The following is a 17635-nucleotide window of genomic DNA, read 5'->3' on the forward strand; positions in this document are numbered from 1 at the left end:
TGGGCCATGAGTAGAGAGGGGCAGAGGAAAGAGCAGCCGTGTACTGATTGTGTCTGAAGATCAGTAGCACTGATAAAAATGATTATCTCTCATGAATTCTTACTAAATGCCCAACCCTCTGTGCCCCTCCCTGGGGGAAGGTGACCCCATCTCACAGGTGAAGTGAAATGTTCAGAGAGATGAAGCCACTTGCCCAAAGTCACACAGCCAGTGGATGGCAGAGCCAAGGTTTGAACCCCAATCTGTCTGAATTCAAAGCCCTTGCTCTTAGCCTAAGATCTGGGCTGGGGCAGGGGTAGGGACAGTGTTGAGGACTCCCCAGCCTGCAGACCTGGGAGGGTACTCTCGGAGGCCTCTTTTATAGTTGCAAAAGCTGGTTCAGGCGGGCTTCCTCAGCTGTTCAGGAGGTGAAGAATCCGCCTGTAATGCAGGAGACTCATTGATCCCTGGGTGGGGAAGATCCCCGGGAGGAGGGCACGGCAACCCTCTGCAATGTTCTTGCCCAGAGAATCCCCATGGACAGAGGAGCCTGGCGGGCTATAGTCCATAGGGTCACAAAGAGTTAAACACAGCCGTAGCGACTGTGAGCACCCAAGCAGGTTCAGACAGGAAAAGGGCCTTTCACTGGCTGACCTGCCTGTTTAGAGTGTGGATGTGTTTAGAAAGAAACAACAACTTCTTCTGGCTTTGTTTAACATTTATTGCAAAGTATAAGAGCAGAGACTGGTGGGCTGCACCCTGGCCCCTCCAACCTTCTCCCACCAGATAATTCTCTGCAGCTCTGGAGAAACGGTGTCCTCCTCGCTCTCCCACCAGGGGGCGCTGCCTCCTGCCTCGTCCCGGCCTCGGGCCTGATTCCTTCAGCTCTGCCGGCCAGCCGGCGGGTCACTGAGGCAGCCCTGGATCCTGGACTCTGGGTCCCTGCTCCCCTCTTTCTCCTCCTCTGGGACCCAGGAGGCCAAGCCCCCAAGCACCTCCACATCCAACTGAAAGCTGGTGGCCATCTACAGCAGCAGAGTGAGGATGTTTTTGTCGACGGTATGTGAGGCAGGGGGGACCGTCTTCCCATCTGGGGCCTTGGTGGGGGGTGGGCCACGGCCTCCCTCCTTAATCCAGCATCCCCTCTGGCATCCTTCAGCATTCACCATCCAAGGTGGGGCCCCCAGCAGTCCTCACACTTAGGGGGGTCTTTATATGTGCGGCTGGGTCAGGAGTAGCAGAGAGAATGTCCTTGACCTCAATCCTGGGGAAGGGTAGCCTGGTTCTTCCTGGATGGGTCCTGGGGAGACGAACAGAGAGTTGGCTAGAAAGGCAGGCCAGACACCAGAGGAAGAGACAGACCAAGCAAAGAAAGAGGGCGGGGGGCGGTCCAGCCCCAAACTTGGTGTCCCTCCCCGCAGGCAGAGCCAGAGCAGAAGCGATCCGGTGGCCTCAACTCCAGCCCCTCCAGCCCCCTCCCCCTTAGCCACATGGGGTGCTGGCCACAGGGCACCCTTCCTCCAGGAGGTTCTCCTGCCCGAGTCCCAGTCCCCTCACCAGCTACGTGGCCTCCTGGCTTGGTTCTGGAAGCTGCCGCGGCCCCAGTGCAGCACTGAGCAGCTCGCTCAGGGTGTCCAGCCTCCCTGCTAGCGCATCAATCTGCTTCTCCAGAGCCTGGTGAGAGCTGCTCAGACGGAGCTGCAGGTCACACAGGATCATGTGCATCTGGGCAGAGAGAGGTCAGAGGGATCAGGGGCCTGGGGGAGACTCCCTCCCTGCCCTGCAGAGTAAGGCAGTGGAACTAGCATTTCCTAAGTCCTTACAGGCCCGAGAGATTATCCTCAATGATAACAGTTATACCATTTATCAACCACCTGCCACCGCCCAGCGACTGGGCCCCGTGATCCTCATATGCAGCTTAAAAGCCTCCTAAAAGTGCGGGAATGGGAATCCTGTTTCCATTTTTAACAGCTGAGGAAACAGGCCTGGAGCAGATAAGTTGACATGGCCAAGTCAGCGCCTGGATCAGGGTGACCCTAGAATGTAGTAGGCGCTCACTTAAATCTTTGTGACCTTGATGGCTGTCTGACTTTAAAACCCACAGAGCCCCTTCTCTGCCTTCTCAAACTAGGATTCACAGCTTCGTCCTTCAGGGCGTGGGAGCTTTCTATGAAGACTCTTGACTTCCGCGTTTGGGGCCAGGTGGATAATCTTAGAAATCAGGACCTGCTGATTCCGCAGATCTAGGCCACTGCCGTGCAGTTTAGGGGCCCGGCACCTGCGGCTGTGTTTACCATGGCATCAGGGCCCAGGGCCACTGTTTGAGTTGTCACAGACTAATGAGAAAAAAGCAAAGGCTACCGGATAAGCAAGAGGAGCTGCTAACCAAGCCAGCGGGGCGTGACGTCACTGACCCCAAGCACTTCAGAATCAAGGAGACCCAGCAGAAGGAGGGCAAGCCCTTGACCAGGCAAGCCCGCCCAGCGCTCCTGGCCACCTTCCTCCTCTTCACAACAGCAGCACAGATTGAGTTTTCCCGGAACAATGTCACTCGTCTGTGTGTTGGTGCTGTTAATTCGCATTTTATTGCTTTGCCCTTTGCGTTTGAACCTCGTTTGTCAATTTGCTTTGGTTTTATGGTTGTATAAGAGTCATAGTTGAAAGGAATTTTATATCTACCCACATGTAGGGAACTTGACAATGGGAATAATTTCACATCAAACACTGGAGTTCTTTGCACAAGTTCCTTAAGCTTCAAAGGAAGCTGCACCTTTCACGAGAAACTCTATTGCACCACTCACTTATTCGTTTGTTTGTCCCTTCAACCACAAGAGCTTCCTTGAGTGCCCTTGTGTGCCAGCGTCCCCGATTCCAGGCCCAGAGCTCTTACCAGCCACCCCCTACCTCCCTCTTCTCCTAGACCCCCTCTCACGGGGTCCCAGTACCTTGGAGATGTCCACCATAGAGTTCACTTGCTCCCGGAGCTTTCTGTGTTTCAGCCGCACCTGGCGGAACCTGGGGGTTTAAACGAACAGAAGGGGGTGGGGGGTCAGAGCAGCCTAGCACAGGGGTGGGATGAGGGGAGCAGAGACTCACAAAGATGGAGAATAAAGAGGAAAAGTTGCCGGAGAACTGAAGGGGCGGGAGGGAATGGCTGCACCCATGAGCCCACCCCCCACACAGAGACCCAGGTAGCCAGACCCGCAGGCTCTGAAACATGCAAACGAGACCATCACACACACACAGTCACTGTGACGTCCAGGTGGGCATCTGTTTAGTGGGACCACACGCGGGCATCCTGACCTGGGTATGCATTCATGCTCACACATGGACACACACACACGCTCACACCCTGCAGAGAGGAGTAGACTCAGACAGGGCTGTACACGGCGTGTGCACACACAGAGGTCCTCACCGGTTGATGGCGGCCAGCAGCCGGCGCTGGTGCTTGCGGGCGGCTCCAGACTCCTTCCTGCGTGTATGTTTGTACAACATCCACGACTCCTGCAGCACTCGGGCAGCCGACTCCCTCATCTGGGTGTGGGGGGCACAGGGTCAGGGGAGAGGGCGCCCTAGGGCTCTGGGAGGAGGGGCTGGGGACTTGGACTCCTGGCTCTGAGGGTGTGTTCTGGGTGCTGGAGGCCCGCTCACCTCTTTGGCATACTGAATGTCCATCATGAAGTTGTGCACATGCTTCTCGGCCTTATTAAACTCCAGCTTCCGGGCCACCACGGCCACCAGCAGGGCTGTGCAGCAGACCCCCTGCGGGCACAGCAGGTGTTATGGCACAGGGGCCCTGGGGCTCCGAGGGCCAGCCGCGTGCCACCAACTCCCTCTCTCTCCTGAACCCTCCCAACAGACACAGCTGGCAGGCACCACCCCCCTAGTTGACAAACAAGCAAACCCCCTGGGAGAGAACCAAGGTCTCAGAGGTTCCAGAGGTGGAGCTGCGATCAAAATCACACATCTGAGTGCAGCTCCTGGGCATGGTGTTTACACCTTCACCATGTCCTGTTTTGTTAAGGGTGTGATTGGAGACGGGGGAGAAGGGCTGGTGCTGGGTGACGGGCAGACCTCACGCTCCTGCAGGACCCCTGCCTCCCCACGTTCCAGTTGGCCATCAGGTCACCGGGGGTGTTCTTCCCCCTCCTCCCCACCCCTACAGACACTGCCCAGCTCTGGCCACATCTTCTCCCTCCTGGACAATTTCTAGCCTCCCCTTCACCCCATCCTGACCCAGCTGTGACCCTGACCCCCTCACCCTAATCTCCTTCTGGGCTCCCATGGCCCCAGACTTCTTAGCCCGGCTCTCAGGGTCTGCTAAGGCCCAGGCCACTCCTTCTCTGCCCAGCCTCCCTCTCAGGCAATTCATCCCTCACCTGCCTGAGCACCTTGTCCCAAACCCTCACTCTCATCCTTTCCTTCTTGAGGCCTCTGATCCATCAAGGCCCCATCAAATCCCAACTGCCCTGTACCACCTGCTCACTGTCCCCGGAGTTAGAATGACTCATCTGAAGTCTGTCCCCATCTCATTATGTTTCAGCTTTTGACCCTCGGAACAATTTACTAGCTACAGGGACCGCTTGGGTTCCAAGCCCAGCTTGGAGCAAGTTATCTAATCTCACAGTGCCTGAGCTTCTTATCTGTGAAATGTGCACGCCCTCACAGAATTACTCCAGGGATTCCGTCAGTTAGCACCTTGAGAGCAGAGCCTGGCAGAGTACGGACCCAATAAAAGTTAGCCGTTATTGCACCCTGGAACCTCTCGGCCGGGAGTAGGCTGTGAACTCTAATGCAAAGCTAGTGCAAAACTCACCATGAGAGAGTTTTCTTTCTCAGCTTCTCCCTTTCTCAAATGAAGGAGGAGGTCCCAGGCAGCCCGAGGGCCCCTGACCCTTTGAGAGTGTGTCCCTGGCTGCATCCCTGCCCCTCTTTCCTAGTCACAGGGACTCACCACTCTGTGTGTGTGTGTGTGTGTGTGTGTGTGTCTGTGTCTGTGTGTATATGTGAGCCGCATTTCCCTGCCACCCCATGCATCACCTGTGGACCCAGGACTCGGGGGTTCAGCATGTCCTTCCTGGGACAAATCAGGGCTGGGGGCTGTTGGCTTGAATTCCTGAGCTTGAGGGGAGCCAGATCTCATAGGGAGGTGGAGGCCAAGGCATTGGGTGCTGGGTCTATGAAGGGAAGGGGGTGGGTGTCTAGATTCAGAGGGAGGCCAACTCTGGGGAATAGGCTTGGGTCTATGGCTTAGGGAGCCCTCTGTCTCATCCTTGAGGGCACAGGAGCCAGGATAGTAGACAGCCACGTGCTTGGAATAGCTACAATAACAGCTTCCCCATCGCCACCCCTGGCCCATTTCCTGAGCCTTTCCTGTGCTTGAGAACCTTTGTGTGCTGCGCTGTGCTATGCGCAGTCACTTCAGTCATGTCCAACTTTTTGCAACCTGTCAGGCTCCTCTGTCCATGGGATTCTTCAGGCAAGAATACTGAGTGGGTTGCCATGCTCTTCTCCAGGGGATCTTCCTGACCCAGGAATCGAACTGGTGTCTCTTGTGTCTCCTGCATTGCAGGCAGATTCTTTACCCACTGAGCCACCTGGGAAGCCCTTTTAAGACCCTTTACATGGTTTAATTCATTTAGTCTTCTCAGGAGCAGTACACTGATATCATCATCCCCATTTTATAGATGAGAAAACTGAGGCCCAGAAAGATTATATGGCTGACTCACAGCTAGGAAGTGGCAGAAATAGAATTTGAACTCAAGCAGCCTGAGCCCACAGGCAAGCTCCTGATATCTATATGCGATTGCCTTAAAGGAGACTGGGAGACTGGATCCCTGGGTCCTGAAGGAACCTGGCACTGGGAAACCAGGTACCCTGAGTCCTGGATGATTGAGAGGGTGAAGAGGGGAGAGAGCAAGATGCTGAGCCTTGGGGGAACTCAGGGCTGAATTCCTGAATTCTGGGAGGAAAAAGAGAAAAAGGGCTGGGAGGTTCCCAAGGAGGATGAGGTCTGGGGTGCTAGATTCCAGAGAGAGCTAGGACTTTAGGGGATGGATTCCTGGGATTTTCAAAGGAAATAGGGCTGGTGTCTGTGTTCTGAGCGAAGATCCATGTAGTCAGAGCTATGGTTTTTCCAGCAGTCGTGTACAGATGTGAGAGCTGGATCATTAAGAAGGCTGAGTGCCAAAGAATTGATGCTTTTGAACTGTGGGGCCGGAGATGACTCAAGAGTCCCCTTGGACAGCAAGATCAAACCAGTCAATCCTAAAGGAAATCAACTCTGAATATTCATTGGAAGGACTCTTGCTGAAGCTGAAGCTCCAATACTTTTGATCACTGGATGGGAAGAGCCAACTCATTGGAAAAGACTCTGATGCTAGGAGAGCCTTTAGGCAATAGGAAAAGGAGACAGCAGAGGATGAGATGGTCAGATAGCATCACCAACTCAATGGACATGAATTTGAGCAAACTCTGGGAGACAGTGGAGGACAGAAGAGCCTGGCATGCTATAGTCCATGGGGTTGCAAAGAGTTGGACACGACTTAGCATCTGAACCACAACGACTGTGTCCTGGACAGGGAGTGAGGCTGTGGGGCTCCAGACACCCAAGTTCCCTGGGGTGTCCCTGAGTGCCTCAGTTGGCTCCATGGTTTCCTGGGGCCCGGGGGGTGAGCAGTGTGCAGTGCAGGAGTCCCTGAGTGGATGTACTCACCATGACCCCAGTGCAGAGGCAGACAATCTTGCCCCACATGGTGCCTGGCACCACATCACCGTAGCCAATGGTCAGGAATGTGATGGGGATCAGCCACAGTGTGTCCGAAAGGTGCCCGGTGGCATTCACGGCCTGCCTATAGGGGAAGAGCGGGTTAGTTCTGGGGTTCCTGTGGTGTTTGATACCCTTTTTCTTAGCACTCACCCACACTCAAAAAAAGCACTCAAAAAAAGCACTCAAAGCTTGCCTGGCTTTGGCAAGCCTGCCTGGCCTCCTCTTTGCTGTGTGACCTAGACAAGATGCTCAGTCACTGTGGGCTTTGAACCTGGATCCTGTCAATTCCCAAGACCATTTGGTTTCAGCTAGGCTACCAGGGCTGCTGCATTTAATGTGACTGAGGGATTGAAAGGGGGAGGAAACCCAACCTGAAGCTCACTTGTCAGTCCCTGGCAGGGAACTGCCTCCACCCAGAGAAAGGGTGGGTTTTCTGATTTCCACAAAGATTCTCTGTTGCCTACAGGTGGCTCTGTCAGGACTAAAAACGTGGGACTCTAAAAAGGCTTTGGCGGGGGGACTCTCTTCTTTCCCCACCCTTCATGGAAGGGGATATTTAGGTCCAGTTATAGAAAGGACTGAAAATCAGGATGTGTCTAACTCTGACCCATAGTTAGCCCAGAGCATAGAAAGCATCATTCACCAGGGTCCCAGAAACCTCAAAACCACTAAGTTAGTGCCCAGAGGTGGGGACTGAATGTATCGTTAAACACCCCACCCCCTACTTCAGCCCAAAGTACACTCCAGTTTGTGGACTTCCGCCTCTCAGAAGCTCAGAGAGGAGAAATCTCAGGGCAGATGGTCCCATTCTCCACCTCCCCTCAAGAATCCTTTGCTTGATGTACTAAACTAGAGGTTCTCAAACTTGAGCCAGCATCAGAATTAACTGTTAAAAGCAGATTGCTGAGTCCCGCCCATTAGAGTCTTGGATTCCATAGATATGGGTGGGGCCTCCAAATCTGGATTTGCAACCAGTTCCCAGGAGATAGAGAGCATACTAAAAAGCAAAGACATTACTTTGCCAGCAAAGGTCCGTCTAATTAAAGCTATGGTTTTTCCAGTAGTCATGTATGGATGTGAGAGTTGGACTATAAAGAAGGCTGAGTGCCGAAAAATTGATGCTTTGAACTGTGGTGTTGGAGAAGACTCTTGAGAGTCCCTTGGAGTGTAAGGAGATCCAACCAGTCCATCCTAAAGAAATCAGTCCTGAATATTCATTAGAAGGACTGATGCTGAAGCTGAAACTCCAATATTTTGGCCACCTGATGCAAAGAACTGACTCTTTGGAAAAGACCATGATGCTGGGAAAGATTGAGGGCAGGAGGTGAAGGGGGCGACAGAGGATGAGACAGTTGGATGGCATCACAGACTCAATGGACATGAGTTTGAGTAAACTCCAGGAGTTGGTGATGGACAGAGAGGCCTGGCGTGTTGCAGTCCATGGGGTCGCAAAGAGTCAGACACAACTGAGCAACTGAACTGAATCCAGGAGATGCTGCTGGTCCCAGAACCACTGGCTAAGATTACCCCTAATTTCTTTTATCTGTAAGATAAATGGGGCTTCCCTGGTGGCTCAGTGGTAAAGAATCCATCTGCTGATGCGGGAGACGTGGGTTCAATTTCTGGACTGGGAAGATCCCTGGAGAAGGAAATAGCAACTGACTCTAGTATTCTTGCTGGGAAACCCCAGGGACAGAGGAGGCTGACAGGCTACAGTCCATGGGGTCGCAAAGAGTCGGACAGGACTTGGTGACTAAAGCAACAACAAAGGTAAGTGCAGGCCCTGATGGGGTACAGTTCCAGCATCAGGTCAGAGTCCAGCAGGCAGCTGGGAATTTCTTCCAGGGCAGCCCTGGGGTGGTTAGCAGCACCTACCAGTGCAGGTGAGCTAATTTGGAAAAGCAGAAAGTCTCCTTCCTTCAAAGCAGGTGCAACCCTTGGCCAGCCAGGCCCCAGTGCCTGCATTATACCTGGACTCTGGAAGCAGGAGAGATTTGAGGCAGGAAGGGCAGGGCTTCCTAGGGTATATGTGTGTTGGGGGGTTGGGGTGGGGGAGACTGGAGGCTGCAAGCGGACGAAAGGCTTTGGGGCTGGTCTGTTGGTTCTTCCCACCCTGCTGCATAAGAGTGTGGACAGATAGCTTTCTCCGCGGGCTGGTCCCGGGGAGTCCTGATCTGTACCACCGTGCAGGGCAAGCGTGGTTGTAAGCGGCTCCTCCAGAGGCTCCAGGTACCCTCCATCCCCACCCGCCCTGGCACCCTCACCTCTCGGCTACCGACAGCACCCAGGCGGTGGTGAGCCAGAGGCCAAGCGTGAGGCAGAGCAGCAGGCGGCCGGGGTGCGTGTTCATGTACAGCTTGGCCACGAACCAGTGGCGGAAGCGGACCTGGTTGAGCGCGCCGATGCTGCGGTAGGAGGCGTTGAGCAGGACGCCGCTGCGCAGGAGCAGGGCTCGGGGCACCAGGTACAGGCGCAGCAGCATGGCCAGCGACAGCAGCGCCTCCCCCTGGTCCAGGAAGCTGGGCCAGGACTGCGTGGCCGCGGTCTTCGGGAACCCCGAGCTCAGCACGCACGGCGGGCCCGGCACCGGCGGCGGGTGCAGCCCGCACACCACCAGCTCCAGCACGATCTGCGCCACCTGCCGCCCGGTCAGCGCCACGCGCCAGTCCCGGAGCCCGTTGTCCGTCATGAACAGCTGCGGGGAGGAGGACGGACGGAGAAGGAGGGAGTCACGCGAAGGTCAGGCGCCCGCTCCCCAGCCTGCGCGAGGAGATAAGGGGGGCGCACCCGCGGGGCCGCAGAGGGAGGCAGATAGCGCAGGGCCTGGGGCCGGGGAGGGTGGGGAAGGGACACGGCAGGACCCGAGGAAGACATCTCTCCACCTTCACTCCCGTGTCTCGCGCAGCCTACTTCCAGAACCTCCAGCCCAGGAACACTTATTGAGTGCCTACTGTGTGCCCGACGTTGAGATATGTTGAGGATATGGGTGAACAAGACAAAAACGCCTTCCTCCCAGGAGCCTACATTCCACACCCATGGAGCCAGGCTTACTCCTGTCTCTGGGGACCCAGCAGTGTAACTGGCATCATCCCATTACAGTGACAATAGCCAACACATGCGGGGCACCCTTTGGTGTTGTGACTCCTGGAATGGTCACAAGACAGTGAGACTGAAGGTATTCTTACCCCCATTTTATAGATGTGGAAACTGAGGCCCAGGGCGCTCAGGTGCAGCTGCACAGCTGGGCAGGCCGCTTAACTACTTGAAATGACTGCTATGAATGATAAGGTGTGCTTCTTACTGAGCATGTCTTGTATGCCAGTCTCTGCAAGGGGCATACCACACTCGGCCAATATCCCTCATTTTATACACCAAGGTTGTGGCGGAAGGGAACAGGATCTGGGGGTGTGGAAGATGGGAGGAGAGGGGAAGGGGTGGGGAGCCCAGTGTGGATTGAGACATGTGATGGGAGGTGGGACGTGGGTGGGAAGGGCGCCTGGATCTGGGGGTCATTGGCACAGAGGTGTGGAGCTCAGGCGTGGGGAAGGACTTCAGGCACATAACTAGGATCTGAGTTGTTGGGACCGGAACAGGTGGGGGCCCAAGGGTTGAAAAAGGGAGATCTGGGAGGCTGGGCCTGGTGTGAGGCAGCCTGGAGCTAGAGTGGACAGAGAGGCCTGGGGGCAGGAACTCTCAGCACCTACAGATGTGCCTGCCAGGTGAGTCAGAGGGCAGCAGGTGGAGGAAGGTCAGGGCTGCTCTGGGAGGCTCTGTCTGTTGTCCATGGTTCGTCCCCTCCGGGTAGATAAGGGTGTGGATGCATCTCAGGGTGGAGGAAGCTCATTACTCAGCCCAGCAGGCTGGAAAGTGTGAGCCGACAGGGCGTGGTGGGGGCTGAGGGGAGCAAGAAGGGGCTGGGGGCGGGGCCTGCCCTACCTGGACCTCTTTGGCGTGAAAGGCCACAATAAGGGAGAGGAGCAGGAACGTGGAAATGGTGATCAAGCATTTAACCAGGAACAAGTAGAGCACCCACTGTTGGGAGGGAGAGAGAAAGGGATGAGATCCTAGGTCTCCACCGGCTCTGCCCCCTCTACCCTCCTCCCAAACCACCAACCCTTCTCCCTTCCCATTCATTCCTAGGCTCCTAACCCCACCCCCAGTCCAGCTGTCTCCTGATGCCTCCAGGTCTGGGGAAGCCTCAGAACTGTCATCGGGTCCCCAAGGAGAGCACCCTCTTCCTTCCTAAGGGGACAGCCCTGGCCTAGACGTAGGGTTCATCCTCCTCCTCAGCCTAAGACCACACCCCTGAGAGAAGACCTCAAAATGCACATTCCTTCCTAACTGCCGCTTATGGGTCCCCATCAAAAATAGTTCTCAGTTGGCGGAGGGGTGTCTAGAAACAGACATTTAGCCTCTAAAGAGTGTCCCTCCTCTTCCCTTCCTCCCCAGCTGGTCTCTGCCCTAGAAAGCAACTTCAAGTCTCCCCCCACCCAGCAACCCAATTCCTAAGGAGCCTAGAAACTGTCACTCAGTCCCCAAGGAATGAATGACACCCTCCCTTGCCCTCATTCCCTGGGGTCCCTGAGACCCCAATCCCAGCTCTGAGAAAGGCCTCCAGTCCTGCCCTGTGTGTCCCTTCCCCCCTACCACCTCCTGCCCTCTCTCCTGGCTCCAAGCCCAGGGCAGATCTGGCCGGAAGCACATGGCCTCCAGAAACCACGGGAAGTTTTTTTCCCTCTCTTTGTGCGTCTATATCTTGGAGGAATCTAGAATTCTTAAGGGAGAGATTTAGAGGGGAATGGGACTGCTGGATTCCCTAGGAGGGGCTGGGAGGGGGTGCCTGCCTGGAAGGTGATGTTGGGAGAAAGGGTCACCTGGGCGCCCCCAATGAGCTCAGCACCTGTTTCTTCTAGAACGCTGCCAGCTCTCCCTGCCAGCCAGGGCCCCGCCCCTGTGCAGGGGAAAAGGGCCAGTTTCCTGCCCCGGGGGGCCTGCCCCCCCACCCCTCCCTGAACAATGGTGCTGTTGTCCCTAGCCCTCCCCCACCCCCTCATCCTTCTATGGCTCCCCAGCTCCCTGTCCCTTTCTTTAGTTTGTCTCAACCAGCGCCCCACCTGACCCAGCCTTTCCCAGCTCCATTGTCTACTTCTCTGGAGGTCCTCTCTCCTTTCAATTCCTTTTGCCCCGAATCCTGCACCCCCTTCTCTGTCTGTAGCACGCTGTCTCTCACCGCATCTTTGCCTTGGTCTCTCTCTGTCTTCGTCTTTCTGTGTATCTCTGCCTCTGTGTGTTTGTGCGTGTGTTGAGTCGCTTCAGTCGTGTCCGACCCTTTGTGACCCTTTGGACTGTAGCCCGCCAGGCTCCTCTGTCCATGGGATTCTCCAGGCAAGAATACTGGAGTGGATTGCCATGCCCTCCTCCAGGGGACCTTCCCAACTCAGGGATGAAAACAGCGTCTCTTATGTCTCCTGCATTGGCAGGCGGGTTCTTTACTACTAGCACCACCTGGGTAGCCTCTCGGTACCCCTCACCACCCTCCCTCTCCTGCCCGGCTGCATCGGTCATGTTCCGCTGTCTCAGTGGGCGCGGGCCTCGCCTCTCCTCCAGCCCCTCCCTGCTACCAGCAGGTGTCTGGATCCCTGCAGAATGAATTCATAGATTGCGATGGATTGTGATGGAGGTGGGGAGAGGGCATGGGTATTGTCAAGGCGGTCATAGAAAGGGGGCTGAGGAGGACCCTTCAGGTCATCTATTTCAACCCTCATCCCCAGTTTCCAGTTGACAAAATGGCCCCAGAGAGCTGCAGCAGATGCCAGAGTCGCCCTGCTGGAGGCAGCAGATGCCAGAGTCGCCCTGCTGGAGGCAGCAGCCTGGTGGGCGGTGGAGGGAAGCAGGGGGAGGTGAGAGGGCGGAGGGCCTGGATGGTGAAGGAAAGACCCCCGACCCATCGCATCTGCCCCCTTAGCCTCACCTCCCCTGCTGGGCGGGGTGCTGAAGCCTGGGAGCGCGGGTCAGCTGAGCCATGCTTCCTGTTGGCCAGGGCTTCGGCGGCCCCACCCCCTCAGTGCCCGCTGCCCTCACCCGCCCAGAGGAAGCCAGCCTGCCCCGACCCTCTGTGGGGCTCCTGGGCACTTCAAAGCTGCCTGCCTCTCCCACTCCCAAATCCAAGCCTGAGCCTTGTCCCTGGGAATGCCCTCACCTTACCCTCAAATCCAGGGCCCCCCTGATGAGCCCAGTTCCACGCTTCCACGCCCCTTACCCCAGACAGATCTGCAGCCCCTCCTTTCCTGTTGAGCAATTCCGTCCCGTCCTCCAGCTGCCAGTTCTGACCCGTGTCCTTCATCTGCCCCCATCACAGCCCGGACCCGGGCTGGAATGTGCTGGAAGCCTGCTCAGACCTGTCCCGGCCCACCTGTCCTTTCCTTCCCTATTCACACTATCCTCCAAGTCCGCGCCTCTGCCCCTGCACATCCTCTAAGGCGCCCTCCCCTCCAAACCCAGGAGCCCAGGCCCCCAGCCTCTCCTCCCCGGGACCCAGGAGACCAGCCTACGAGAAACCTACTTCTCCCTTATTTCTCAGACTAAATAAATTCTGAGGAAGCTGAGCTTCTCAATGATGGAGATGGAATTGGCAGCGGGGCTGGGGGGATACTTCTTCCCCCCCAACCAGCACCCCCAACCCCAGCCAGTTTTTTCCATCTCTGCCCTTTGCCTCTGAGATACTGGGCAAACATTTGAGTTCAGATAAGGACCAAGGAGCCTCCACCTAGTGGAAGAAGTCAGCCTTTCTCCTCACCCTCCCTTCACTGAACCTGGGGCTACCCCTCCCCTAATCTGCTCTTAGGAGACTCCAGTATCTGACCAGCCACCCCTTGGACCTCCAACTGCCTGACTGCAGTATCTTCAAATTGACACCCTGTCACCCCTCTTCCCTTCCATCTGCAGAGGGGGCCCCCTACCATTTCCCTCCCTGGGTCCCAGGAGTCCAGCGCTCAACCTCCTCCACTCTCAGACCCGGGGGTCCCCGGCCCCACCTCCCTCTGACCCTGGAGTCTCAGCCCCCAGCGCCTCCTCCTCCCTCAGACCCAGGAGTCCTGGCCCCCAGCCCCTCCTCCTTCAAGACTAGAAGTCTCTGCCTCTACCCTCCACTCACCGGGCACCCCCCGAACCACAGCATCTCCGCATGCAGGACCATGAGCCCAATGCCAGTTCCTGCCAGTGCCAGCGTCCAGCCGGCCAGACTCTTCTCCTGCTCCAGCAGGCGCTTTCGCCGCCGCAGGGCCCCCAGGCCCGGCACCAGCTCCCCGCCCATGGCTCCCGGGGTCTTGGGGCCCAGCCAGCTTCCTGCCCAGGGTCCCCCACCTCGCAGCACACAGAGGGCAGCCACGGTGGCTTGAGGCCCCCGGCCTGCTCTGCTCCCTTGCTCTGGGCTTGTGCTTTGAGGTGCAGCAGAGTCTGTGCCCTCTGGGAGGTGGTGACTGCTGGGCAGGGCGGGGAGGTGCTGGGGAGGCCCCCGGGCAGAGGGGAGGCTCCCCAACCCCCCTTCTCAGACTAAGGAGGGGCGGGGGTGTGTCTTAGGGCAGAGCAAGGAAGAGGCGTGCATCCACGTGGATTCAGACACACACACACCAACACACAATGGGCTTTGTGACACACAGCGGTCTGCAGCATATAATACACACCTACTCTGGGCCACACCCGGACACCACGCAACACTACACCCTGAACCATGGCATGGCCAGAGACGGAACCTCACACCCATGGGCACACAACACTACTGACACCGAGTGACTCACAACTCCCGACAAGCTCTGAAAGCCATAGCCACACCCAGACACCACACACACACGGTGTGACACACGCCGGCACTTAGCGAGCAGGCAGCGTCCCCGTGGCACCCAGGGCCACCCAAATATTGTCCACACAGAAGCACAGACATCACAGTCCAAACTGGCACAACATCGTCTGACACAAACAGCCACACTCAGACACGGCACGTGGGATGATGCCCGTCAGTAGCTACACAAACACGACCTATACGAGTGTTCCACAAACACGCAATCTGTATTGACTTAGCAATCCCCCAGTGCCACGCACAGCATATCTGTACGAACAAGGCACGCAGCCATCACACATCCGTGGACCAGCAGCCAGTACATGCAGACACACATTTAGTGACACACCCATCGCAGTCAGCACTCACCTAGCACAGTGACTGCAGCACGTATGCTCACGGAATGACTCACAACACACACGGATTCACCTCAACACACAATATACCCGGAGCACACGCTGCCATTCAAATACACAGTCAGAGAACAGTAGGAAAGGATGCGTGTAGGGAAAGGCCCACAGGCACACACAGAAACCCAGGCCACACACAGAAACCCAGGTGGCACCCGCCCCGTAAGACGTCCTGAGCTGTTTCGTTGCATCACCCAGGACACAACAGAATGGTACCCGGGGGAGGGAGGCCCGGCACACAGGCTACATAGGCCCTGATGCCCAAGAGCCACGTACGCGGAATAGAACACCAACCGTTGCCCCAGACTGACAGACAGCACATTCCACACCCATGCACATGATACACTCCAACACCAGGGGCCACACCAACACCACATACACACGGCACGACGCCAAGACATCATGATGAAAAGCGCTGATGCAGTCTGCCCGGCACAGACACTGTCCCGTGAACCGGCGGACGAGGCCCACTGACACGCCCGTCACCTAGGCCGGCACCAACACCCACACAGCACCGGGGGACACCCTCCGGTACAGTGTAACAGACAGCCACATGGTCACAACACTCTGAGAGTGGTCCCTGGGCTGCGTCCTTGGCAGGGAGATGAGAGGCCCCCAACATGGACATACACCTTGAAGGAGAGCACCGTGTCACACTGCTGAGTGAGACACAACTTTTACACACACAAAGCCTATGAAGAGACACAACACGTGTGCTGATGTACAGAATAGCAAATGCAGCGCAGAGTGATGCATGACGACTCCCAGAGTGACAGCCACGTGCCCACGGGCAGCAGCATAGAAGTCCCGCAGGGGTCTCTGCTGGAGACAGCTGGGCACAGGTCAAAGCCCTCCCGCAGCAACGCACGAGGACTTGCTGGCGGGGTGACACAAAAGCCCTCTCAGGGTGTGGCCCGTGGACCCACGGACACCACTCTGGGTGGGGAGGAGGGACACCCAAGACTTTAACCCTTCTCCCTTCCCCGGAGTCATATGTCAAGCAGGAACATGGACCCGCCAGCCACCGAGCAATGAGACACACACAGACATGCCTGGCGTCACACCAACACAACCCACACAGACACGCCCAGAGGCACCAAACCGCAAACTCAGACACACCCGGTGACAAAAACACAACCTAGGCTGGGGCGCTGCCCCGTGCCGCGCGTGTGATTCCCACTCGGGATGAGAGGCTGAGACGCGGCGGGAGGCTGATGGAGACGCACGCGTGTGCCGGCTCGGAGGAGACGCTGCCGCCTCTGGGCGGTCACAAGACTGCAGCCCGCTGCCCCAGCCGCCCACCTGCAGCCCTCCATTTCTCCTCTCCTCCCTCTCGGCTTCCGCGGGGCCTCTCCGCGACTCCTCTTGTCTCTCCCACTCTGGAAGCCTCCGGGTTCCTCTTTATCTCTGTCTCCGGCTGTCTTTCTCGGTCTCTGTTTTCCTCTGTTCTAAGCCCCTCTGTCTCTCCCGGCTCGCGCTCTCTCAGAGTACCTCTGAGTCTGCATTTGTGTGGTTCCGTTTCTCTCTCTCACTCTGCTTCTATTGGTGTCTCTGTGTCTCTCAGCATCTCTGTCTCACTGCTTTTTAACATTTTTATGAAGTACAGTTGACTTCCAATGATTCTGGTGTACAGCAAGTAATTCAGTTATATATATGTGTGTGCGTGTGTAAATGTACATTTTCTTTCAGATTCTTTTCCAGGATAGGTTATTACAAGATCTTGAATGTAGTTCCCTATGCTATACAGTAAGTCCTTTTTGTTTCTCTATTTTATATACAGGAGTGGGTATCCGTTCATCCCCAATTCCCAATTTATCCCACCTCCTTTTGCCTGCAATGCGGGAGACCAGAGTTCGATCCCTGGCTGGGGAAGATCCCCTGGAGAAGGAAATGGCAGCCCACTCCAGTATTCTTGCCTGGAAAATCCCATGGACGGAGGAGCCTGGTAGGCTACCGTCCATGGGGTCGCAAAGAGTCGGAGGCGACTGAGCAACTTCACTTTCCTTTTACCTTGGTGACCGTAAGTTCGTTTTCTGTGTCTCTGACTCTGTATCTGTTTTGTAAGTTTGTTTGTGCCGGTTTTTTAAGACTCCATATATAGGTGATCCCCGGCGACCCCTCTGCTTTTCTGTTTTTCTCTCTCCCTGTCCTCGTCCTTCTGCGTCCATGCCCCTCCTCAGTGTTCCCACTGTCTGTGTCTCTGTCTTCCGGGCTCTGTCTCTCTTTCTTTTTCGGTTGTGCCACGTGACTTGTGGGGTATTAGTTCCCCGACCAGGGATTGAACCCAGGTCCTCAACAGGGAGAGCGCAGAGTCCTAACCACTGAACCTCAGAGGATCCCCACCCCCACTCCAGGTCTCTGTGTCTTGCTGTCTGTCTCATCCTCTCTCTGTCTCTAGAGCTCTGTGTCTCTGGACCTCTCTAAGCTCATCTCTGCCTCAGTTTCCCTCTCCTGTTCAGGGACACAGCTGGGGACGGCCTTGCCTCCCCCTCCCCGTTCCACCTCCGCCTCGCGTCAGGGGCCAAAGGCCAGAGACACCCAGCCTGCAGCTGCCTGAGAGGGTCGGTAGCCACAGATGGGGCTCCTAGCCGCAGGCCCTGCACTGCCTCCGTGCGCCCGTGCGGGCAACTGTGAAACACTGAG

At 56.5% G+C, this 17635-nt stretch overlaps 1 protein-coding gene across 2 annotated transcripts; it reads right to left on the minus strand.

Annotated features, from left to right (window-relative positions):
• Positions 1-676: 676 nt before the first annotated feature.
• On the minus strand, positions 677-15473 carry KCNN4 (potassium calcium-activated channel subfamily N member 4). Of its 2 annotated transcripts, none has more exons than XM_069551001.1 (9): positions 13902-15473; positions 10685-10780; positions 9013-9443; positions 6695-6830; positions 3631-3741; positions 3395-3513; positions 2925-2994; positions 1537-1704; positions 677-1279 (listed from the first exon to the last, which is right to left on the minus strand). In XM_069551001.1, exons 1-8 carry the CDS (start codon positions 14058-14060, stop codon positions 1540-1542), a joined length of 1287 nt encoding a protein of 428 aa, XP_069407102.1. In that variant the 5' UTR covers positions 14061-15473; the 3' UTR covers positions 677-1279; positions 1537-1539. The 2 variants fall into 2 exon arrangements, with proteins under 2 accessions (XP_069407102.1, XP_069407103.1); XM_069551002.1 differs by lacking the exon at positions 13902-15473 and adding an exon at positions 13008-13437.
• Between the last annotated feature and the right edge of the window lie 2162 nt (positions 15474-17635).

The sequence above is a fragment of the Ovis canadensis genome, chromosome 14 (genome assembly GCF_042477335.2).
Source record: "Ovis canadensis isolate MfBH-ARS-UI-01 breed Bighorn chromosome 14, ARS-UI_OviCan_v2, whole genome shotgun sequence".
In the NCBI taxonomy this organism is placed as follows: domain Eukaryota; kingdom Metazoa; phylum Chordata; class Mammalia; order Artiodactyla; family Bovidae; genus Ovis; species Ovis canadensis.

Coding starts and splice junctions, on each gene's coding strand:
- KCNN4 (XM_069551001.1), bottom strand. CDS start 14,060: ATGGGCGGGGAGCTGGTGCCGGGCCTGGGGGCCCTGCGGCGGCGAAAG. Junction 3,742..6,694: donor GCCTCTGCACTGGGGTCATG/GTGAGTACATCC, acceptor CTGTGCCCGCAG/GGGGTCTGCTGCACAGCCCT. Junction 2,995..3,394: donor CTGCTGGCCGCCATCAACCG/GTGAGGACCTCT, acceptor TTAAACCCCCAG/GTTCCGCCAGGTGCGGCTGA.